Source organism: Heptranchias perlo, chromosome 8, assembly GCF_035084215.1.
Source record: "Heptranchias perlo isolate sHepPer1 chromosome 8, sHepPer1.hap1, whole genome shotgun sequence".
Taxonomy (NCBI): Eukaryota; Metazoa; Chordata; class Chondrichthyes; order Hexanchiformes; family Hexanchidae; genus Heptranchias; species Heptranchias perlo.
In genome coordinates this window covers 16,944,189-16,970,726 of record NC_090332.1, presented here as the reverse complement: position 1 = coordinate 16,970,726, position 26,538 = coordinate 16,944,189, and the positions used below count along the sequence as shown (strand labels likewise).

General features: G+C 41.6%; 1 protein-coding gene across 1 annotated transcript in view; it reads left to right on the top strand.

The window, feature by feature from the left end:
- The window catches only part of LOC137324152 (regulator of G-protein signaling 7), a 307,861-nt gene that overhangs the window by 166,305 nt on the left and 115,018 nt on the right, over nt 1-26,538 (top strand). Inside the window, exon 2 of the mRNA XM_067988293.1 lies at nt 4,922-5,018. Coding sequence (XP_067844394.1) covers nt 4,922-5,018 — 97 coding nt within the window. The remainder of the gene's footprint in view (nt 1-4,921; nt 5,019-26,538) is intronic.

Here is a 26,538-nt window from a genome sequence, read left to right as displayed (position 1 = left end):
GGACTGGGAAGGGGGGGCGTGACAGGGAAGGAGGGTGATTGGGAAGGAAGGGCGATCAGGTCCAGAGGTAGTGGTCGTCGGGATGGTGGGAAGGTAGCGGTGGCAATCAAGGGGGAGTGGTGGCTGGCAGTAGCCCGCGTTCTTTGAATGTGGGGTGCTCCTCCCGGCTCCACATTCAAGTAAGTATATTTTAAGATCTTACCTTGTTGGTTGTGGCTTAAGGCCGCATGTAGACCTAGTTTTCCTGAGAGCAGACGGCGCCGGCTGCCTCTGGACAAACTAATTTTGCTGCGGGGGCCTCCGACAGGCGTTGGGCCCCTTATTTGCATATGCAAAGGGGATAATGCTTGTTTCAGGCGTTGGCGCTGCATGCCGATTATTTTGCATTTACCAATACGGCGGGTGCTACATTTCCAGCTCATAATGAGCATGTGCTTCCTGCCCGCCATATTGGAGGCTGCGGAGGCCATTTAGCACCCGAAAAACAGGCACTGTGCAGCCAAATTTCTAGGCCATGGCCTTTTTGAAGCACATAGACAACGCAGCATTAGAAATAGTAAGACTGACAGACTTGTGGCATGTAAAGCTAAGAGAATTTATAATACTATGCAAATCTATTTTGTATCCCAATTTAAAGTATAGGAAATTAAAGGATAATGTGGGCAGCATTTTATTCTGTGTTGTGGTACTGAGTGGACTGGGGTGTAAAATAGGGCGGTCTCCCCACTCTCCTTATTTCTGCCTCTGTAGCAATCTTCTGGCGTCACTGCCGCACCCCCACCCCCAATCCGTTTGCTTAACACCCTCTCCCAGTCGCCCCCATTCCTCCCGATCACTTACCGCCCCCCCCCCCTTCCAAGACCTAGCTGAGGGACGCTGCGAGCTGCCTGGGGACGCCCAATAGGCATCTGCAGCTCGCCAGTCTAATGTAAATGAGGCCTGAGGCCATATATTTAGTGGGCCTTGAGACTACCCATTCCAGTGCAGGGATTGTTCCTAGTTCACGCTGGCATGCTGGCACAAACTAATTTCTAGGCCACTGTGTTTTCGACCCAAGCTGAATTTCCTCTTTTCACATGATCTGGTCACGCCGGATTCCCCTAGGAGAATCATGTGAGAAGGTTGATTCTGAATTTAATGCAAGTACTCAAATCAGCACAGCACAGAATCCTGACATCAGGCAATCCTCCTGGCTCCACAAAAATACTGTCAGCCGCTGCTAGCCTGGGCCCGCTACTCCTCCTCCCCCGCCTCTGCTTTGCCTCGCCGCCTCTCCCAGGACATATCCACGGTGGGAGTCGAAGCCAGCTGGAATTCGTCAAACTGACAGACCTGCAAGCTGCATTGAGACCCCCAATTGGTGTCTGTAGTTTGCCGGTTTAATACAAATGAAAGCCGAGGCCCAATTTCGATCAGGGCACAGGCTGGCGTTTTTGGGCGGGCGTTCCAATTGCGGAGTCCATTTTGCACCAGAAACCGGCACAAATTGAATTTCTTTCCCTCATTGTCAGCACTGGGGGAATCTCAATTATCCACCAATAGCCATCATCTGCCGAAGAGGGACTTGCGTATGGCTGATAACCAAATACCACTGTAGTGTATTATCAATAGATGTATATTTTTCTTAAAGCTTGGGCTCAGGAAGGATAATACGCTCATGGTTATCTTTTCTTGATATATATCAATGACTTGGACTTGGTGTACAGGGCACAATTTCCAAATTTGCAGATGACACAAAACTTGGAAGTGTAGTGAACAGTGAGGAGGATAGCGATAAACTTCAAGAGGACATAGACAGGCTGGTGGAATGGGTGGACACGTGGCAGATGAAATTTAATGCAAAGTGCGAAGTGATACATTTTGGTAGGAAGGAGAGGCAATATAAACTAAAGGGTACAATTCTAAAGGGGGTGCAGGAACAGAGAGACCTGGCGGTATATGTGCACAAATCGCTGAAGGTGGTAGGGTAGGTTAAGAAAGCGGTTAAAAAAGCATACGGGATTCTGGGCTTTATAAGTAGAGGCATAGAGTACAAAAGCAAGGAAGTTATGTTGAATCTTTATAAAACACTGGTTCGGTCACAACAGGAGTATTGTGTCCAATTCTGGGCACTGCACTTTAGGAAGGATGTGAAGGCCTTAGAGAGGGTGCAGAAAAGATTTACTAGAATGTGGATAGAATGGAGAAGCTGGGGTTGTTCTCCTTAGAGCAGAGAAGGTTGAGAAGAGATTTCATAGAGGTGTTAAAAATCATGAGGGGTCTAGACAGAGTAGATAGAGAGAAGCTGTTCCCATTGGCAGAAGGGACGAGAACCAGAGGACACAGATTTAAGGTCATTGGCAAAAGAACCAAAGACGACATGAGAAGAAACTTTTTACACAGCGAGTGGTTATGATCTGGAATGCACTGCCTGAAAGGGTGGTGGAGGCGGATTCAATCATGGCTTTCAAAAGGGAATAGGATAAGTACTTGGAGGAAAAAAAATTGCAGGGTCACGGGGAAAGAGCAGGGAAGTGGGACTAGCTGGATTGCTCTTGCAGCGAGCCGGCATGGGTTCGACGGGCTGAATGGCCTCTTTCTGTGCTGTAACCATTCTATGATTCTATGGTTATACTGTGTAGACTTCCTGCTCTTTGGCCAGCTCATTGTTTCTAAATGATGACATCTCTGCCAAATGCTGCCTGCATAATCAAGTTTCAAGTTAATAATCTCCTTTAAGGAGAAGGTCTGGTTTTACTAGATAAGTAGCTAATAGCGGATCCTGAAGAGAGCAATACTGATTTAAACTAAAGCCGCTTATTCTTTCAGGCTGCAGAATGAGGCTGTGTAATTGAGAGGTGGGCAACATTTCACTAGGGAAAAGGTCATGTGTCTTATGGATTAGATTCTCCATTGAAACAAAAAATGTTTATTTGAGATAATAAATGAACTTCCTTTACATACTTTGCATTTGATTGTTATAAGCTTTCAAGCATCAGAATTTTCTTTGCTGCTGAAAAATATTCCCACAAATGTGAATTTGTATTACAAATATCCAGCAAAGAGTGTGAAAATATATTATAGTTTTCATCAATGGCACAAATAAGAGTAATGTTTACCACGCTGAAACAATATATAGAAATAATATTTAAATCTCTGAGAGGAGATAAATAATATTGTAATAGGTAATCCATTTTTGACAATATTGTACAATTATTTATTAAAGTATGAAGACTAGGGTCATCTCAGTATTACCAAATAACATTAAGGAAACATTTTCATTATTTAGGAGAATTCCTGCAACGGCCACAAACGGCTTGCGTTGAACCTCTACCATACTGGCCATTTGCGGAATTACACACTGTAGCTGTTGAACTGACTGTTGCAATGAAAAAGAGCTTTCAGTTTTGTTACCATTGAAAAATCTGATTAGAATTGTCCATGAAATGGCATCAATACACATTTCAGAGGTAGATGTTTCTGTTATAATAATTGGCATACAAATGTGTTAAACTATTATTGTTGACCATACTTTCTACCTTATAATATTACATAACTCTTCTGGAGTTTTGCTTGATTGCCTTGGGAGGCAGTGAAAAACTTTGTGAGAACCTTTCTGCAGGAGAGGAAATTGTTTGAGGAGAATCTATGATAAAGCATATTGCGAAAAGGAATAGGCCGAATAGGCCAAATAACCTGTTCCCATTCTAAGTTTTCTTATGTTCCGGTATATTTCAGGGGAATTTCAGGGGAATTTGTCTTTAGGTTGAAACAATTTAGTCTAATCTCATATAGATAATTATTGAGCGCATAGTTGCAATAATTTGTACAATTTTGGTTGACTTATGTTCAAAATTACATTGATATATTGAAGAGAGTTAAGAATGGAGCAACATGATGATTCTAAAACTTAGAGCTCCAAGTCACAAAGAGTCAAAGAATGAAACTGAACTTCGAATCATTGCGAAAAGAAATTGAGAGGAGATATAATTCAGGTGTTTAAAATGTTGAGAAGTATGGATAATGTAAGCAGGTTATTCAACTTGGAGTACAGTACAGAATAAAGAATACAAGATAGAGTAAAAATACATATGATAATCAAAAGTTTTATATAAAAGAATTAAACAGACAGGTTGAACCAAAAAGGACTGTTGAATTACGCCTCATTAAAGACACCAAAAGGACAGATCACCAATTTGCAGAACCTAGCTCCAGACAATCTGAAGACCTAGTTAACGGGGCTACATTAAAGTCACTGAAAGAAAACAAATGGAGTGTCAATCAGTCCTGGGCTTGTATTTGAAGAAGCCGATTGTTGGCAAACAACGGGCCCAGAGATGCAGTTTAAACAAATAAAGGACTCTCAAAGCCCTGGACCTCACTGCTATCTTCCTCATGGCTCACTTTCTACCTGGATGCAGGCTTACAGATTGCTTCTGGAATGGCTGACCTGACCACGAGAGAAAACCAGGCGCTATAGCACAACCCATGTCTATCAAGATATTTAGAGGGCCTCGACAAGCCTGAGCAAAACAATGAGTATATATAAACTTTTGTTAAGGGGTTAGTCTAAGAAAGCTCTTTGTTTTCCAAAAGGGTATGTATTTTGGGGAGTCAGAAGGTTTTTGTTAATTGTCGTTAAAGCAATTCTAAATCGTGCATGAACTGATCATGTTGTTTAACTCTAATGCCATTTCCCTTGTAGAGTGTTTTCCATGGTTTATGCCTGAAGCTTCTTTAGGAAAAGAGTCCATTAAAGTAAATATAAAATTAAATCGTGTGGAGATAAAAAGGCACTTAACCAAATTAAAGAACAACAATTATGCCTTTTGTCCCTGCAAAGAACAAAATTGGCAAGCCTCTCTCTCTTTTTAAGAAAGTATATTTAAAGGTATCCAATGCAAAAATAACATATTACACATTTTCTATCCTCTTGTTTCAGATGGAAGATGTTATAGCACGAATGCAAGAGGAGAAAAATGGGATTCCTATCCGCACAGTCAAAAGCTTTTTGTCAAAGATCCCTAGTGTGTTTTCTGGTAAGATACTAATTTTACATGGTAAGAAGTGATAATGTCAGTTTAACATCAATTATGAGGGGGTTACTAGAATCTATCATCAGAGTCAGAGGATCCGATATTTACGTGGGGGTGGGGGGGTGGTGGTGGCGGAGGCTGAGGCCGGGAAATGCAGGTTTTCCGGAGGTCCTGCTGAATTTAACGGCAGGGCCTCATTTGAATTTTTTTTTCTCCATTTCCCGGCCAGCAGCCAGCCAGATAGAGAGGCTGGCTGGCTGTCGGATGGGAAGGCCTGCGATAGAAGGCCGCAACCGGGGAGTGGAGAGGAGGGATGGGAGGTCGCAGGTCAACCTGGAGCTCGGGTGTGGGGGGGGGCATCCTGTCATGGTGGGGGAGGTGTGGGTCAGCGGATTGCAGTAGGTTTGCTTGAGGCGATGGAAGAAAGCACTCCTGCTCCTCCTGGCCCACAAACAGTGCTGGACAGGCATGTACCTGCTGGATCCGGCCGTTCTTGCCTCCCTTCAGCTGCCGAGTTTCCTGAGCCCTGTGAATTATATCTTACATAATAGCACTTTTTACGATCTCAGGACAGTCCAAAGTTCTTTATAGCCAAATAAGTACTTTTTGAAGTGTAGTTTTAGGTGTGTTACCTTACACCACGTTTGCAGTTGGATAATTTGAAATGAATTGATTTTATGTATCCAGTTGCCAAATTGTATTCCTGAGAAATATAAATTTACAGAAAAACCTCAAGACTGGTGTTGACTTCCTCGATCTAACAGCAGCCTGTGGCACTGTCTGGCATACTCCTTTGCTGGCAAAAATATCGAGGATCCTGCAGTATTGGGTCACATACTTGGTTGAATTACTGCTACGGGGCCAACGTTTTAAGTGTACACATTGGCGACTGCACCAGCTCATGGTGGTATTGGGGAAGAACCTGCACCAATTGGTCAGAAGTGGGGCTTGTTTGCTGGTGATTGCACTGTTCAGCTCCATTTGCAGCCCCTCAGATAATGAAGCAGTCCATGCCCGCATGCAGCAAGACGTGGACAACATCCAGGCTTGGTCTGATAAGTGCCAAGTAACATTCGCGCCACACAAGTGTCAGGACCATTTCAAACAAGATACATTCTAACTACCTCCCCATGACATTCAATGGTAGCACCATCGCCAAATTCCCCACCAAATCCCCTACTGGGGATCACCATTGACCAGAAATTCAACTGGACAAGCTACATAAATGCCTTGGCTACTAAGTCAGAAGATGGGTATTCTGCGGCGTGTGCCTCACCTCCTAACTCCCCAAAGCCTCTCCACCACCTACAAGTCAGGAGTGTGATGGAATACTCTCTACTTGCCTGGATGGGTGCAGCTGCATCAACACTCAAGAAGCTTGACACCATCCAGGACAAAGCAGTCTGCTTGATTGGCACCCCATCCACCAGCTTAAACATCCATCCCCTCCACTGTGTCAAATTGCCCTGCTATAATTATACCCTCCCATACTGCACAGAAGCTCCTATGCTCCAACTCTACTTCTCTGCATACAAAATTGATGTTAGTTTTGTTACTTAATTAAAAATAATATAAAATCAAAGTATGATGTAAAAGTAAGGATGGAATGACTTTAAAATGAGGAGTGAATTATGTCTGTACGCCCTGTCTAATTATCCTTTGCCCGCTAACCCTGCTTTACCTGATGAGTACTCTTGCTGTCTACTCCCCTTGTACAATGTCACAGGAGATTTACGAATATATTAAAATAAGTTGCCTATGGTCAGTTGATAAATATAATTAATTATATACAAGATGGCAACAAAGTTGGGAAAGACACTTCAGAAACTTGCTCCTCACCACCACCTACTGGTTAGTGCTTGCAACTACACTGTTGCAGGGGACTGTTTACATACAGCATTTCTATTCCAAATGTTGACATGTACAGTTGCAATGTTAAATGTCAATGTAAAAGCATAACAACAATGATGAAAACAGTTGGACAGGAAGTGCATGCACACACAAGATTTTTAATAATATGTATATGTAAAAGTCTTGCATATCATGTGTGCCTGTGCCTCTCATACTTTGTTGTTTTTTTAGCGTCACACTTACTGTGTTGCATCTTTTTACAGACACATTTTTGCATCACATTTGCACTTGATGGGCTCGAAATTCATATTCATAAAACAACAAGAAATCAGAACTGGGGAGTTAGGGAATATGCAAACCTAATGCAAGTAGAAAAACTATCAATGAGGAATTACTAAGTACTGCAAAACAATGAATCAAACCAGAGCAGTCTGTAAAATCTACCAATAAAAGAAAGGAGAAGTGAAGTAATGATAGCACCCCAAATATTTTTGGAACGTCCTTTGGTCACCTTTCTGTGCTCAAATTACCTATAACAGTATTTTCTGTTGGTACCCTGTGTCTGTGAGAAGCCTTAACCTTGAGCTTATGCAGGATCCCAGATGTATAACTGTGCGTTTAAGAGATTTAACAAGGTATTACTAGACAGCTCCCAGCATGCACCTGGCCTACAGCTTCTAGATTTTGTTATGATTGACAGTAAGACTGCTGTCAAATAATGTTAAGCCGTGGTCCATCAACTGCAATCTGTCTGAACTGATCTCATTTGTTTTCAGGTAACATATTAAATGCTAAATATAATTCCAGTAATAAAGCTACTCAAACATTGGGGATAGTTTTATGACTTTAATATGAACCCTAATCTACTAAATTAGAAAATAATTTTACATAAAAATAAAAACCTGTTGTCTCATTATTCCTTCCACTCTCTTTTTCCTATTTTCACTCTCTCTACTATCTTTGTAACTTTAATCTTGTTTTGTTGCAATAATTCTACCTATTCTAATCGTTCTTCCTTGATTTTACAGCTCAAAAAGTGTTTTTTGTTTCTTTCTTCTGCTTCCCTCTTCTCACCATCAAGTGTGAAGGTGTTAGATCTAGCGAAGTGCCAATGAAAATTATTCACATGTGTGACTGGCAGAGTCTCAATGTCAGCCACCAATGGAACTTAGAAGCTACAGACACGGTTGTGAAATGAACATGTGAACTGGGTTTTTAATTTTACCTTTATAAGTGCAAAATCATTTTCTTTCCTTACTCTGCTGTGATTTGTTTGATTGATGGCCCCCCTTATAGGTGGGTGCTCTCCTCCGCTCAATTTTCCTGTATCCGTTGTCCCCAGGTGATCCACTGCATCCTGTACAGTTTTAAGTTATCTCTTTAAGGAAACCCTGGACTGGGGCAACCTAACAGGATGTAAAAATATGAAAATAAAATAAAATATTTGTTAAAAATAAAGCAGGTGTGATGAAAATTAAGGACATATTAAATTGTCTGTATAATAGTGTACAGAGCATCAATGTACAGAGCAAAAAAAAAGTGTGATATGTCTAAAAGTGTGAGTAATACACCATCAGGGCACATTGGCAGTGTGGGGACAGTTACCCTAATAAGAGTTCCGTACACAAATGCGCGTACCATAAGAAACAAAACACGAGTTAGAAGCACAAATTCAGCTTAAAGGGTATGATATAGTAGTCATTACAGAGACCTGGCTACAAGTTGGGCATGACTGGGAGCTAAATATTCCAGGCTATAGGATCTCCAGAAAAGACAGGGAAATTGGGAAAGGAGGAGGAGTAATAGTAGAAAGTCAGGATTTGAGTAAAGGTAAACAGGCAGTGGAAATACTGTGGTTATAACTAAGGAATAGCAAAGGATGCAAGACTGGTGGGAGTTGTCTACAGACCTCCTGACAGCAGTGAAGTAGTGGGGAGATGTATAAATACGGAAATCAGGGAGGCATGTAGGAGAAACAACGTGGTCGTAATGGGAGATTTTAATTTTCACATAAACTGGGAAAAGCAAAACAGCTCAAGTTGTAAAGGCAATGGATTTCTAGGATGTATTCGATAGAGTTTCTGGAACTTGGGCCCCAATTTTAAGGTGGGGGGGAGGTGGGGGGATGGTGCGTGCGAGCCCCGAAGTGGGGATGGGGTCAAAAAAATTGGAACGGTATTCAGAGATCGGAACGGTGGCCAAGAAGGGTCAAAGAGGAGGAGGTGAGACAGTTGCAAAATGGTTCCAAGGGATCCAACCAGCCTTTTTTAAGGTCATTAATCCTCTTTGGCATCAATTACCTTTGTCCTGTACATTCTCAGAGCTTTAGTAAGGCCCTCAGTGGAACTCATGCTGGCTGTCAGCTGGAATTTGAGCTGCACTTTAAATGAGAAAGAAACCTGGTGATTCCAGACTGCCTCAAATTCCGGCTTCACAGCCTCTACCCAACCTCCCTGGCCCCTGGAATTTTGAGCCATTATATTTTAGCAATTTTGAAATATTCCATTGCTTAAAATCTTAGTTTACGTTGAAGTACAACAGTAGCCTCTCACAATCTTCTGTTTACGTAATTCAGCATCTTTTCTATCATTAGCATGGCTTGTATGTCTGTATGTATATTAGCATGTCTGTATGTATATTAGAAAAAAGATTATAGCTTATCTAAAGCAAATATAGGGCTGTAACTTAATCAGGTAATATGGATAAACCACTTACCGTCACTCTTGTTTTTCATAATATATCATCTGAAATCCTTCATTGAATTGCAGCCTCATTACTCACCACCAACCAACCATTGTCATCATAACAACAACACATTCACTTATACCGCAACTTTAACAAAATAAAACACACCATACCGGGTTAACCGGGGCAGGGCTTTATGGGGAGGTGACTGAACACGTGATCAAAAGGAATATATTTTGAGAAGCTATGGAAGATGGGAGAGATGTTTAAAAAGAGAATAGTAGACTGCTGTGGGGTGATGACTGAAGGCCATATTATAAATCTAATAGAGCAACATTTCCTGGCATGTATTAGATATTTGGCAATATGCATAAGGTTTTTTTTAAATCTCCACACAGATTCAATGGATGTTAATGAAAATAAGATTAAGCAAACATGTAAAGGGATTTTCAAGGGTGAAGGATGCATTCATAAATTAAAACAATTCATAAAGAAAAGGTAAAAAGCAAATCATGACGATGGAAAATCTGATATAAAAACAGAAAATTCTAGAAATGTTCAACATGCCGATTGCCATCTGAAATAGAAAGATAGGTTAATGCTTCAAGAAAAGATGCTTCATCACAACCCAATTCTGATCAGTGGCTATATCCGAATCGTTAACCTATCTTTCTCCTTCAGATCCAAAAAGGATTGTCATCGTTATTGATATTAATTATGACTGATGTGAGGATGGATCATTACTGAATTCCACATATGAATTATTAACTAACAGAGAGAACTCAATGAGAGAAGGTGATGAAATAATTTCACACATGATTTACAGTGCCAGCTACTATCAGACACAGACTGGTATGAATAAGCTCCATGACAAAAATGAAAGGCTGTATAATTTGCTAATACTGTATAAAATGTGGGCAGGAGATCTGTGAAACACTCATTTTAAGCAATGAAATTGTACTACACGTGTGAATCAGGTGCTTTTCAAATGTTTCTCTGAGTTAAATAAAAGCCAAGATTTCACCATTGACTTTGGAAAGTGGTTTTCCAGAGTTGTCCTGTAAAAGCACAACTTCCATTATGTCTTTCCTAAAATTGCAATATAAGAATGAACCTTTATGGGACAGTTGAGCACTGCCCTCTCCAGAAACAATGAAAATATCACACAAGATGTAGATTCTGCATCCAATGGGAAACAGTTTAGACATATATAAAGTTTCTTCTTGTTCTAGATAGCTTTTTATATCGTTTGACAACATTATTGTGAAAGAAGAAAAATGGGGCAAAATACAGATTTTACTCCCCCCAGGTCTCACAAGGAGTCCTTAGGCTTCCCAACCCCAGCTTCCCCCCGATTGCGCTGGAAACCCTCCTTCTTCCCTGATCCCCGATCGTCTCCAGACCCCTCCTTCCACTGACTGCCAGGAACCGTTCCCACGGATCTCCGGCTGAGGCCTCCTGTGGCCAAATTCCCACACCCACCTGCCGACCAAATAGTGACTGGGGTCTGGGTGGGTTCCGAGAACTTTTATTGGCAGGGCCTCCATGTCCCCGAACTCTCCGGATGCGCCGCCCGCTTTGGGGCTCGCGCACACCTTCCCACCCCTCCCCCCCCCATTAAAATCGGGGCCATAATCTGTTACTTGGCAAAATTGCTATATACTACAATGCTTATATTTTGATCTATTTCATCTAGCTACATATTTCAGTTCAGTAGTCTGATTCTTTGAAGGTTAGTTTTATGTTTGAATTTGCCAAAAGTTGCCTGCAAAAGAAAATATTTAAGGTAATTGAGTAAACAGTGAACATAAGAAAGTTATGGGAAGAAAAGCCCATTTCTATCAGTCGTTGTTGAGGCTTCCCTTCTGAAAGTCAAGAGATACATTTGGAACAGCAGTTCCTTCCTCCACTAACTTGACCAAAAATTTCTATCAAATTTGTTACTTGTAACCTGCCTTTCCTGAATCCATACAAGCTTGAGTTTATTATCTTCATCTCCACTAGATAATCTCTGCTGCAATAAACTCTCAGATGTTGCAGTAGTAGAAGGGGAAAAAAAATGAAAATTCAGGAAATGTGAAACAAAAATAGAAAATACTGGAAAAACACAGCAGTGTAGATTTTAACGGCCGGGTGGCATGCGGGGGGTGGGGGTGGGTGCGGATGCGGATGCGGGGGGGAAGCTGACAAACTTCCTGCGCGGGCATCTCTGTCGTGGGCCCGGCTGGGCTTCATTAACATGCTGCCGGCCATCTGCCCACCCGAAACGGGCGTAAAGAGACAATTGGTCGGCTGGTAGCAGGTGAAGATTGGGTGGCCCTGAGACCAACCGGCAGTTCAACCAGGTTCCCTGGGTAGGAAGTGGGGGGGGAGGATATTGGGGTGGCAGAGGCCCAGATTTTCCTTGGGCATGGAGGAGCAGGAGATTTTTTAGTTACCTTTTGGGGCCTCTGCTGGGTGGCCGAAAAGTTTTACTGGTCAGACCTCGATTAGCATATATTAATGAGATGTCCACTTGGCTCTGGGGGGCCCCTCAGCCGTCCGACGTTAAAATCACCACGGCGCAGGAAAAAGGAGACTCTTTTGATTTTAACCTCCATTCCGCCCGGTTTCTGTTTGGTCAGAGGGAATTAAAATCCCCCATGGCAGGTTCGTCAGCAGCTGAAAAGATAAATGATAGGATAAAATCGTCTGACTTGTTCTAACGAAGGGTACTCACTGAAATGTTGACCTTTTCAGATGTTCACTGACCTACTGTGCATTTGCAGCATTTTCTCTTTATTTCCCGCGCATATATTCTCCACTCTCGCCATCAAGCTTACTGCTCTGTAGTTTCCACTTCTACCCTTTCTTGCAGATTGAAATCACTTTAGATATATTTTAGTCTTCTGAATTATTTCCAACGCAGAATGGAAAATTTCAGTACCAGCGTTCTTTGTTCATTCGGTTCCATAAAAATACAGTCAGGTGTAGTGAATGAGGGACAACTGGTTTATGAATCTTCAATTACATACATTTCTTAATAGTTATTTCCTTGCTAACCTCTTTCCGTAAAATATGCAGTTTGGTCAGCATGAGATAATGCTGCAACCTTCTATAATTAATAGTGATGAAAAGTTGTTCAAGGTCAACCATATGATCCTCTTCAATCTCCAATATTTCCTTTTATACTCACAAGGCTGTATTTATTCCTCAAAAACTTGTTTGCTGCAGACATAGCAGAGAAGTTTCTCTTTCACGCCCTCTACAGTTTGATTTTCCCTAATCTTTGTAGTATCTCATTTTATGTTTATATATATTCCAGTCTCTTTCCATTCCTTCTTCTTAAATGATTGACAGAGTGAACATGTGAGAAAGAATGCCGATTTCATCATGGCACCAATTTACAAGGGACTGCTCCTAGAACCCATGGGTACACTCTGAGGGGGTAACTTTAACTTTGACTTTGGGCGATAGTGTAAACCGGGCGATACCAGATCAGCCGGCTGTTACACATCAATGAAAAGCGGAAGAGATGCATAACGGGTGGCTGATCCGATATCACCTGTTTTACGCTATGACCCGATGTCAAAATTCCCCCCACCCCCCATCCTCGTGAGTGCACCATTTCTTAATGGGCCTTATAATGCCCTCGCAATATAGCAATAATTTCCAAGCTGTTTTTTTACTCAACCCAAATAGAGTTTGCCTGAGCACCATCATCAATAGAACTTTTCTTCCTATAACTTGTTCTTAATTAATAAGACCATCTGTCCTGTGTATCAATTAGTTCCCTGGAGTTAGCTGTCCAGCCTGCCTACACCTTCAAATAATGGTACCACAGTGCACTCACACAAAATAAAGGCACTGGCTGCTGTTAGGGAAGCGCACATTTAATTGCCTTATTCTGTTCCTGTGGTTCGACACCAACTGTGCATTGATGAAATGAAAGCCTTTCATATTCGTATCTGCCATTGTTGTGGCTAGAGATCCTAATGGCTACAAGTGTGCCATTAATGGGGCTTTGCATTTTTTGGAAAGCCTGTCACCTGATTAAGATGTTGCACCCACTCGTGTTGCTGCCTCCTTTCCATTGTTTTATGCAGTGACGAACTGAAAGCTGACAGATGTGAAAAATGTCATCAGTGGTGGCTTGGAAGGGTCCAGTTGAGTTAAATGTAATTCTGCAGTAGGCCTCACAGCCATGGGTACGGTCATCCCCATGGTAGATCTTGTCTGGAGTTGATCTCAAGGAGACAGCATTACCTTGTGCCAACCTCCATTGTAAAGCGTCGATGAGGAAGGCAAGTATGCCTAGCTCCTGGGACAAGGCTGAGTTGGCACCAGATGCCCGACGTGGAATTGCATCTGCATTTCGTCCTCCTGCGTGATCAGGACCAACTGAAAACGTTAGCAAAGGAGGGTACGGGAGAAGAAATGGTTGAGTGTCTTCAGACTCACTGCTGCACGATCATTGATTGAAAAGACTTTTACTTAACTCTGAAAATGCATGAACAATCTTATGATTATGAGCACAATAGTGTGGCCCACAAATTCATGCTCTGGCTAATGAACACTACCTCTATTACCACCCTTTCTATTGACCCCACTGGTGGACTCCCCTGTCAAATGACGGATGAGTCTCAGTTGTTTCGGGTGCACTGATGGGAGAAGAGCCCAATCCTGGACGCACATATATGGCTGCACATATCGCATTGAAAGCCAGATGAGGAGGGTAGATGAGTTGCCTTGCGTGTCAGGCACTTGGCAGCCAGATCTCACAACCTCGCAGCCTCATACTCATTCAAACTGACTCAGCAGATGTGATGCCATGGTCAGTAGCTGTGTTCTCTCAAGTGTTGAGGGTACGATTGAAAGGTTTAGTGGCCTTTAGTGTGTCTTTACAATGTTTCATCTGCCTACCTCTGTGGCTTGCCGTAGAAGACGGTTTGGGGAATTCTGTAATCAGGCATGCAAACGACTTGTCCAGACCATAACCGGACCTTTTTGATCATGGTCTCAATTCCAGTTATATTGTAGCACTTGAGGACATCAGTGTTAGGCACCCTGTCCTGCCATTTGATGCCAGTGATACGTCGTGGACAGCACAAGTGTAAATGGTCAAGTCGCTTGATGTGACAGTGGTAGCAGATCCACGTCTCCGATCATATAGCTGGCTGGTGAGGGCAAAAATTTGTTAAAGACGACACTTGCCTATTGGGCTGCCTCCAGTTGTCAATCTTCTGCTGGAACACATCCTCTAGTGCCTTGCTTCCATGATTTGAAGGGCAACCTCCTAATGCAATTCATGATGTGGGGGTTGGCATACCAAGGTGTCCAAAATATACAGCTTTTAGCGCTTGGAGGAACATAGAGTGACACCTCAGTGCTCAGCCTACATCACATTTGTGTGAAAGGATGACTAACCAGTATGTAAGTAGTTTCAGGTGGTATTTTGACTTGGTGCCACACTACGCAAAAACTGTGAGTGACATCGAAGCAATTTAAATGCCAGCCAGAAAGTTCAAGCTGAAACATTCTTTAATAAGGAAGTGCAGGTATGAAATTTACGATAATTTGTGCCAATGTTTTCCATGCTCCGTCACTGATGTTCAGGATACCAAACTTGTGGCGTGTATACTATGGGCATAGACTTACAGTAAGGGGCTAAACTGTGGGCGGCCTTATCTTGGCATTCTTCCTCCTGATAGATTGGATGGCCACCTCCAGTGCTGTGATTCCATGATTTGGTTCTCTTCCATTCAGAGTTCTTTTAACCTTTTGTTTAATCCACTTTAGTTCTGGGCAACAACATTATTGCATAGTTACTACTCACCATTTCACAATTAGGCCATTGCTGTAGCTTAATTTCTGACACCATTTCCATATCTATTTCATTGCTTTATCCCAGTTGTCTATAAAAGTTCCCTGTTCTTATTTTTGTGATTTTATTGATGTAAGTTTCAACCCAAACCAACTGACAGTCTTCCCTGTGAGAATATTCTTTGACAGTCAGGTCATTCCTGGCCAGCAGCTCTACTTGTCATCCACACATATTTATTCTGTCACTTCTGAACGCTTTGAACCCTGGTAGGGAACTCAGGTCCATTGTTAGAATTCGCCAAGGCCTCAGTCGGACTGATTATGCCAATCCTTTCCCTCCATGAATTACTTCCAAGCCCCAGTATTTTATTCCACATACTTCTATTTCTGTAACATCATTTTAGTGTATTCATTTTGTGTAGACCTCTAAAACTAGATTCAAACAAGACGAAATCAGAGCACAGTGGCAGGCCCGAGAGGCCTTCAGCTGCACTTCAGGCCACTGCAATCAAGGCTTTCTGGCTGCTGCTTGGAGAACAGCAGCTAGAAGGTGTCAAGTGCCTCCAGTTGTCTTGGGGAGGAGCCATTGAAATAGTTATGGACTTGTCTTTGGTGTCATCAGCCAGTGGCAGGACACTACACCACTCCTGCTCCTCCCGGCTCTTTTTGGCTGCGGCTTAAAGAAAGAAGGCCTTGAATTTATATAGCGCCTTTCATGACCTCAGGACGTCCCGAAGCACTTCATAGCCAATTAAGTACTTTTGAAGTGTAGTCACTGTCGTAATGTAGGAAATGTTCCTTTAAGAACCTCCCGTTAAGCCATATGTAGACCTGGCTTTCTAGTGCTGGCTGCCTCAGGGCAAATCACTCTTGCAGCTGGGGCTTCAAACAGGCATTAGGCCCTTTATTTGCATATGCAAGGGGGCTAACGACCGTTTCAGGTGTTGGCACTGCACACTGATTTTTTTTTACCTTTACCAATATAGCGGGCGGCGCACATCCAGCTCGTAATGAGTGTGCGCTTCCTGCCCTCCATTTTGGAGGCATAAAAGGCCATTCAGTATCTAAAAAACCGGCACTGCACAGCCAAATTTCTAGGCCAGAGAGTATATCTTGATTTGTAGAATGATGACTAAGGAAAGGTAGGTAATCTACCTTAATCAGCGGTCATTAATGTAACTTAATAAATAATAAAGTATATTATGTATAGTATATGCTCTGCTTAAAGACCTCTGTAATAAAAGTCATTTGTTTAAACCTTAAATTAAAGGAGTGCTTAAATAGCATATTGCAATACGTCAGTACACTGCTGGAAACGATTACTAACGCAAGTACTGTGGGATCCAATCATTGCAATCATTCCTACGATTAAACAGACTAATATATTCTTAAGTGAATCTGACTCACTTAACACAGAATTCTGCCAGCTTTCAGATTTTTCCCTTCTTACTATCACTACAGGGTAAAAGTTACTGCTAAGGCTCAGGGACAGGGGTAGTCATTCTAATCAGGGTAAGGCAGTGGAACTACAACAACAGTAACTTGCATTTATATAGCGTCTTTACATAGTAAAAACATCCCAAGGCGCTTTACAGGAGCGTTATCTGACAAAATTTGACACCGAGACACAGAAAGAGATATTAGGACAGGTGACCAAAAGCTTGGTCAAAGCGGTAGGTTTTAAGGAGCGACTTAAGGGAGGAGAGAGAGGTAGAGAGGCGGGGAGGGTTAGGGAGGGAATTCCAGAGCTTAGGGCCAACTAACTAACTACTAACCTGTTGCCTCATTTATTTTTTACCACTTTTTCACTGATGGCACTGGAGATACGTTCAACAGGGACATGGCCGTCTCTCTCTGCCAAGATACAGATTTTTTTTCTCCCAAGTGTCTTGCCCTCTGCAGGGTAGGGTGCAAACCATGTGTTCTGGTGACAACCAGTGAGGCCAGAAAAAAGTTTGTTTAAAAGTTTAAACCCTGTCCCCTCCCATGTTCCACTCATGTGGAATTTCCTCCAACTACACCCAGCCAATGGCAAAGCAAAATGGCCCATGGAATTCTAAAGCCAACTGGGCAAACACTTAAATATTTAATTTATAGTAGTCATCAGTAGAGAAAAATATAGGAAAATGGGCAGGAGCTGTATTATTTGGAAACCTGCTACTGAATGCCAAAAGAAAAAAATCTAGCTCCATATTAGGTATGCTCAGAACTGGAAAGAATATTTGAAAGTTACTTTTCACTTGCCAAATAGAAATGTTTTCAACTGACTTAAGTTAACATTTACTCACCAGAAACGGTTTGGATTTCAGGGAAAGGATTTCATTTAATTCCTAACAAGGAAATAAAATACACCTTTAGTATGGATGGGGAGAATGGGCGAGTGGTGGAGATGCAACGGGCTACGTAGGATCAAAGGCACCATTGGGTAAGTTCACTGATCCTGTGCTCCCATGTAAGCTCTCGGCAGCCACAGCGAGAGCTTACATTGGAAATAGGGCTACAACGCAGCAGTGCCGACACTCCGACCCACTTTCCCTTCAATCACTCTCGTAACACAAGATTGGTGAAGTTCCCAAAGGGAAAGCAGAGAAAGAAGTCCTGAAGAGGTGGAGATGTAGGATGAAACACGAACTCCCAAATTGGTTTGTGTTTTAGCTTAATAGAAGTTGGCCCTGAAGAATTTGCAAGTATAATTTTAGAGCCTTGAGGAAGCTGTTTGATGGGCTGAGAATTAGGTGCATCGTGGCTCTTACAGATTTCGTTTCCCCAGTGTACTGATTAGCGCGTTGGTGTAAAATTCCTTTATGCACTATTGCAATGCATTTGTTATCTTGCTTAAAATAAATCGGGTGAAGCACTTTGTTATAATTGCATCCAAAAAGATCTTACATGGATGCATCAACCAGTGCGCTATCAGTCCCTCATATGTGATCACTTCAATGTAACACCGAGTTTGTACTGGAGCTACATATTGTAAATATGCATCTGAATTGCTGCAGCTGGCCATGTATATTTTAACAGTCTCTAAATAAAGTTTTTCAGTACCTCACTTCAATTTGACTCTGAGGGAAGGGCTAATTTAATAGCTGCTGGGATATCAATTGAACCTAGGGGTCCCTAAGTATCAACCTGAAGATCAAATTCTCTTATATTTATGTGGCTCCAGAATTTGAATGTCTTAACTATTCTGGTACTGGAAAAATACTTTAATGGTTTTCATTTTGTAAATCTCACTCATGAAAGACTTTCTAGTACTGAAAATGAATTGATGTAAAATTAATGAAAATTGCTTTGTACCATGATTTTAATTTAATCACTTAAGACAAAAAAACTAAAGCTATAATCAAATAATAATCCTTAATAAAATTACACAGATTAAAATGACTTGCTATATCCTAGGGAATTCTAGCTGTACAATACAAAGCATCTTAATAAGTGAAGTTTACAGCTACACTTGACAGTTTTTAACACCTGATATAGTAATGTAAGTTGTGCTGAAATGCATCTTCTTATGTCACCCTGCATGTGGCATTGTTTTAGTCAAAATGATCCTCATTTTTTCCCCCCAAAACAGAAGGTAATGCCTTTTTGTTTTGGAGCTGGGACACAACTTCTGCCCAGGGGCTTCTGCACAAATTTCCTCTGGCAACATGGGTGTGCTGTTCAGCCTGGCATTGAGGCTGGAGGACCAGAAGGAGGAAGAGCAGCGAGCAAGAATCTAGAGACTTGCAGCTTCAGGGAGAAGAGGGTGAAGGAGGAGATGTCACAGGAGTCCTTACCCCACACAAGTTTACAAGACGAGAACTTTGTACCTCATGTTAAGTGCGGAACAGTGTGTTTGGTGGTTCCACTTCAGCAAAGAGGCTGGGACAGAGCTTTGTTACCTGTTGCAGCACCAACTGCAGCCCAGTACCAGGCCACACAATTCATTGCATGTGGCTCTGAGGGTGACTGTCGCTTTGAATGTCTATGCCTCAGGGTCATTCCAGGCTGCAACAGGTAACATAAGCAATATTAATCAATTTGCGGTGCATATGGATGTGCTCTTCGCCACAGTAACTGCCTTAGTTCCTTTCCTATGGAGGCAGAAAATCAGGAAGACAGAGCTCCCTCCAGGTGTCGGACATAATGGACTGCACTCATATAAATTTGCATGTTCCATATCAATTATTCCTTCCAGGTTTTAATGTCTTTCATACAGAGTCAAACTTCCCTTTAAAAATGTGACTTATAAATTGCCAAACATAAAGTGTAAGTAATTTGTACTTGTGATAACAAAGTCATAATGCATCACACTTACATATCTTAGCCAGGCAATTACAGTGTGTTGAATCATTGTTTGGTGCTTACTTGTACACCAAACACCATTGAAAATCAGTCATCAGTTGTGAATCTTTGTGTGAAGTGTCAAACAAGCATGTTATATTAGACTGATTCACTTTGTGCATAATCAAACGGGAAAGTGAAAATTAAATATCTGCCAATGTTAAAAAGGATTTGTAATTAACTGTTGTCAAGTTTTAATAAGCTTCAGGCTGAGATGAGCATCTGCTGTTGTGATTAAATCTGTAAAGTTCAAAATTCTAACTGGTCTTGTGCCAAACGCAGCCTTTACTTTGCAGTCAAGATACTTTTAACATTTTCAGTCAGAAGTGTAGCAAGGAATAACAATTAAATATACTTACAAAGCTGTCATCATATAATTTCATATTTTTATTGGATGATGTTTCAAAAATAATTAAATAGTCCTGTCCCATACAACACAGAAAGATAGGAAGGTAAAGACTGGGAAAAGACCACTGCAGGCAATCTTGCTGGTCCCAAAGTTTAAAAAAACATACTACAACAAACAATAACACACACTGACCATAGAGTTTCCTGGCAACGAACTGAGAATTGCTTCTGTATAAATTTGTGGTGATGAGATCACAGTCATTAATCTTGCAGCATGAATGTCATTGTGCACGACCTGAGCCTTTAAGACAGTGCAGTATAACTGGGCCGTTAAAGAGTTCAATCTAGAAACCCGCAACAAAACTAACTGTGGACTGACTTTTTAAAAAAATGATATAAATAACAGTCTGGACTGTTCCACGCACCAAAAAAAGAATTGATGTTTCTTCACTAAATTAAACCTTGTGAGTCCTGAGTAGAAATTCAGCTCTCATACATTTCCCTGAGCTGTACGTGTGCCGCATACATATCAGTAATGTTTGAAAACAAGAGGCGCAGGCAGTGCTGGGGCTGTAACATTGAGGTCGAATCTGCTTTCTTAGCTGGGGAATGATTCTCTGTCTGCGCAAACCCTCAGAAAAGGGAGGGTGACAATAACCTAAAAAAAAGAAGGAAATCAATTTTCTTCATCCAGGAACCTTTAGTTTTCAATGTACGCATTGCTGCATTCTATGAAATTAATGTATGAACAAGTTAACACATTCCTATGAAATTCCTCTCCCATTACTTTAACAAAGACAATCTGAGCCCATCAGAAAATTTGTTCATTACCACAAAATGTACATCACGGAGTCAGAAATTATTTAACTATATGTTTCAGTCTGAATTTTTCGAACATGATTCCTAAATCTTTCATCTGCTTCTTGCAATTACATTTCCAGAAAGGTGTGCACTATTTGTTCAGTGACACCTGATTATTAGGGTATTGTTCAAATAAAACATTACAAAATATGAAAAATTGATTGGTGGATCAAAGGAGATTTAAAAATTCTGGTAATAGATTCAAAAACAAAGTTTTGCACTTTGAATGCCCTTTTTTTATGCCTTGTTCTCCCAAAGGCACTGACTCTTGCACTTAAATTAATGATGTTGGCAAACTATTCGACTACAGGGATCACCACAACGGAGTCTAATTCTCTCCATGTGTGACATTTACGCATGCACATTTTCAGCAGAGTCACTGCATAGTAAACAAGATTGAGAACCTTGGCTGTTTTTATGACCTCCGAGCCATGAAAATTGATGCTAATTGCAGCATCTACACTATATCTTGGCTGAGACCAACTAACAGCATATAGTTGGGTTCCAAACCTAGGACATACCCAGTGTTTATGGCTGAGTTTCACACTACACATATAATTGGGTCCCCCTTGTCCTTACCTTCCACCCCACCAGCCTCCACATTCAACGAATCATCCTCTGCCATTTCCGCCACCTCCAGCGCGATTCCACCATCAAACACATCTTCCCCTCCCTTCCCCTTTCAGCATTCTGAAGGGACCGTTCCCTCTGTGACACCCTGGTCCACTCTTCTATTACCCCCAATACCCACTCTCCATCCTGTGTGAGCGCAGGAGATGCAACACCTGCCCTTTCACCTCCTCCCTTCTCACCGCCCAGGCCCCAAACACTCCTTTCTGGTGAAACAGCGATTTACTCGTATGTCTTTTAATTCAGTATACTGTATTTGCTGCTCATGGTGCAGTCTCCTCTACATTGGGGAGCCCAAACGCAGATTGGGTGATCGCTTTGCTGAACACCTCCACTCTGTCCGCAAGTTTGACCCTGACCTTCCGGTCGCTTGCCATTTTAATTCTCTGTCCCACTCCCACTCTGACCTCTCTGCCCTCAGCCTTCTACACTGTTCCACTGAAGCTTAACGGAAGCTCGAGGAACAGCACCTCATCTTTCGATTAGGCACCTTACAACCTTCCGGACTCAACATTGATTTCAGTAGCTTCAGATCACAACCACTGCTCCCATTTTTTTGGACAGCAGGTGCTGGTAATGGTTCTGCTGTTGCTATTTACAGCTCCTCTAGACCCATCTTTTGTTTCTTTACTTGTCCCATTACCACCTTCCTTGCCTTGCACCATCATCCCTTTTGTCACTTAATCACTCCTGCCCTCCACCCTATCACAGACCTTCCCTTTTGTTCTTTTCCTCCCTTCCCCTCCCTCCCCCCTCCGCCCCCGCCCTTTCCCTGCTCTGTACTTCCTTAAAAACTGTTAAATCTTTAACTTCTTCCAGTTCTGCCAAAAGGTCTTTGACCTGAAATGTTAACCCTGTTTCTTTCTCCACAGATGCTGCCTGACTTGCTGAGTATTTCCAGCTTTTTCTGTTTTTATTTCAGATTTCCAGCGTCCGCAGTATTCTGCTTTTAATTTATCAACTGAGCTTGCTGTCTTTGTTTGGCTTGTTAAATTGTCTGCCAGTCGTCACAAAGTCAATCCAGTTATTTACCTGGAATATAAACAAAAGCTGCTACCTTGACATTTAAAAGTAATCACCTTGTGCAGATGATTTCCTCTCATCACTGTGTAGTGATATCATGTAAGGAGTCTTACAACACCAGGTTATAGTCCAACAGTTTTATTTGAAATCACAAGCTTTCAAATAAAACTGTTGGACTATAACCTGGTGTTGTAAGACTCCTTACATTTGTCCACCCCAATCCATCACCGGCATCTGCACATCATAGTGATATCATAAACAAGCAAGATTTCCACTGGTTGTTATTTCTATTGAAATTATATACATGCTTGCGCCCCTCCCCCACCCAAACCCTCCCATCATTGGCGACAGATCCTTCAGCCATCTTGATTCTACTCTTGAAATTCCCTCCCTAAACCCATCTGCCTCTTCACCTCTCTCTTTCTTCAAGATCCTCAATAAAACCTACCTCTCTGACTAAGAATTCGGTAATCCCTCTTAATCTCTCTTTTCTTGGCTCGATGTCTGTTTTTCTCATGTCTCTTATGAAGCACCTTGGAATGTGCATTGTATAAATGCAAGTTGTTGTTCAAAAAAAATGGTTTTGCTAGAAGAGTCAAGCTGAGGAAATCTTCCCACACATATTTATAATGCCGCTGCACATAGTGACAGGAGGAATACATTCCCACTGATGGGTATACATGGAGTAAATTAATTATAACGGGAAGTGCATTCTCACTATTTTCTAGTGCACTTGTTTAAATGTTTAAAAACCCAGCTTAAAAGACTCTTATAATCAATGTCTGCCTTCTGAAAAGAATTCTGTTTTAAATGTGACATTGTTGGCAGCTGAATTGCTAAAATTGTGTTTCTGCTACCGATGATCTGCCAAACAGATGTATTTTTCAAATTAGTTACAAGTGGAGTTGCATTCCTACTACCCACTGGGGTCAGTGCTTTGAAAACAGGCAGTTTGAGTACATTACAGCTACTAGTTCCTGCACACCTACACCCTTTGAGCACCATTTCCCAATATATGGTCCAGAGACTGTTCAGTTCAGTAAGTGTGCTTTGCTGCTACAGCTGACCCAGAAATAGGAGGGGGGAGGGGATTGGTGAAACTATCAATTCTCTTACATATATTCTGTGAAAATAAGTTCAAATTTAAGAAATAACTCTACCCTCATAAGGTTTGCTCAAAATTGCATTTCAAAATGGTTTTAAAAAAAGACGTGGGGTTCTTTCATCTCTGTACCCCTAAAATCACTCTAGTAAAAAATAGTAAAGTTTAATTTTGAGGGATTTATCCTGTTACCTCTATGCAAAGTACAAGGCCTGTTTAATAATGGTTTGCGTTAATTTCTCATTTTTATTTATTCTTTATAGTTTGGATTAGATAGCAGGAGGTCAGAGTGTGATGTTCGATATTCACTGCACCGCAGCGAGCTAGTCCGCCTCGGCACTGACCTAGCAAATTCTCCCGTATTTAGTTCCCCCCATCGTTCTATAAGCCTGGAATGGGTGTTTTCAGTTATGTTATAGCCCTCTAATGCCTGGTCATCTATGTTTCAATGGCTTCTCCCAATTGCTCGGGTGCCAATCTTCCTCATTTTCATAATTGTAGTGGAAAAGTAGATACGAGCACTGCTCTGAGTATTCCCAGCCCTCCAGAAATGGACTAACGCACATAGGGGAAAAGCCCAGAGGAAAAGATGGTTTGTGTGTGTGAGGTCATGTTAAGACCATTGATTAGGAACTGGTGCAGCATTCCTCAGTCAAGTTGAAAAGTGAGCACTCCAGGTCAGACCTAGAGTTAGTGGTCTCGACTTTTCACTATATTCTACCGGATTTTGGGGCAGTAATTTGGCAGACCGGGGCGGGAAATGGGTTGGGGAATCTAGATTTCCACCCACTTTTGCGCCCGCCCAATTTCCTCCCCGTCATTTCTGGTAGAAGCACCTGCCCGATTTTGGGTGGGCACATGCAAATGACATAGTAATGATGTGGTGAGGTCATAGGTCCCATTTTCCATCATTTATGCCTCATTTACATTGATCCATATTCAGGCCAGTATAAGTCCAGGATTGCTGGGCGCTGCTCTGAAGGTGGAAGTCAATTTAAAGAGAGCCGTAAAAACATTGTTGCTGAGACATTTTTGTTGATTTCTGGGGGTTTATTTGTTGTTGTGATCGACTTTGCCATTTGCTTTGGTGCCATTTGTACCCTCTTCCCGTTTTCAGACAGTCAGACAGGTCATTGGGAATTCATCTATATTTTTGCATATAGGAAGAAAAAGCAGAGGAGGAGAAACAGATGGAGGCCAGGCTGATGAGGCTGCACTGCAGGTGCATGGCCCCCAACACTGGTACCCCCACACCAGATAATACAGACAGAGGTGCTCCTACCTTAATTTGATCAAGAAGTAGTGCCTACAGATGCTACATTTTACAAAGGAAGCTGTCAAGAGTTAAGCTACATGCTGCAAGTCTACCTGCAGTCCACCTCCACCACACACAAAGACCATTCTGTAAGAGGCTGTTAAAGTCAGGGTCATTCCAGGCAGGCATTGGGGACAAGCCAAAAAGGACCACCACTCTGCACCCACTTTTGCATCTTTGATCTCTAGTTTATTAGTAGATCATATATGGGAGTTTCACTGTGAACCTTGATCTTCTGTCTGTCAAGGTCCAAAAATGATGTACGCCACTGGTTGATTGCCTTTGTTGGATAAGTTTTATGTTTTTGGATAAATTCCCTGGTTAGAGGGGAAATGTCAACCTTGGCCACACATTTGTATTCAGAAGGTAATTAATACTCATCATTCTGTTTAAAGAATTCAACATTGTCAATATTTGAAGATGAAATATGGACTAGATTACCGTAAAAGCCAGTAATCCTTTAAGATTACTGATAAGATTTTGTTCACAAGGGGCATAAACAAGGCTATGTCTGGAATAGTTGTGTTTGTTACAGACTGGAATTTTAAATCGGAACAGTCAATTCTTTGCTGCATGAAGCAACCAGGATCAAATGTTAGGAATATAAAAGTAGCAGAATTCACAGAAAACTAAATCCAAATAAATTCTTAAACATAAAAATAATCAATAAGAAAGTCTAGGCTTGTGATCGACTTTGATCAAGGTTCACAGTGAAACTCCCATATATGATCTACTAATAAACTAGAGATCAAAGATGCAAAAGTCCATTGAACCTCAATTTTCAGTACCCTAGCTCTCTGATTGTATTATCTAACTACATTCTGATTGTCTCCAAAAACCCAACCTGGCAGATTATTCAAAACATTTATTACCCTTTGAGTAGAGAAGGTCTTCTTGATATTTGTTTTAGGTTTACTTTTCACTAATTTAAATTAACATCTCTGGAAGGAAAGGAAAGAAATAAAGAAAGACTTGTATGTATATATAAAACACCTTTCACAACGTTCTAAAGCGCTTTACAGCCAATGAAGTACTTTTGAAGTGCAGTCACTGTTGTAATGTAGGAAACGCAGCAGGCAATTTGCTCGCAGCAAGGTCCCACAAACAGTAATTATGATAATGTCCAGATAATCTGTTTGTGATGTTGAACGACCCTGCTCTTCTTTGAAACAGTGCCATGGGATCTTTTAAGTCCATCTGAGAGGCCTCGGTTTAACATCCCATCTGAAAGACGGTACCTCCGACAGTGCCACACTCCCGCAGTGCAGTGCTGCCATTTTCATCGTGCTACCCTCCCATTCTCACCCGATGGGGGGATGAAAATCGGCCCTACAGCTTTAATGTCCTTTCTACAATGGGGTGCCACAAAATTGCAATCAATACGCTAATTGTGACCAAACCATTGGCTTGTACAAGTTTATCATTATTTGTACCCCTATTTATAAATTCCAAAATGCTATTGACTTCATATTTTTTTGCTGCTACATATGTTGCTTAATGAGAGACCTCAGTTGCCAGTTTTATTACCCAATGCAATTAGCTTGTTTAAAATCCTCCAGAATCTTAGCAGACTATTTCTT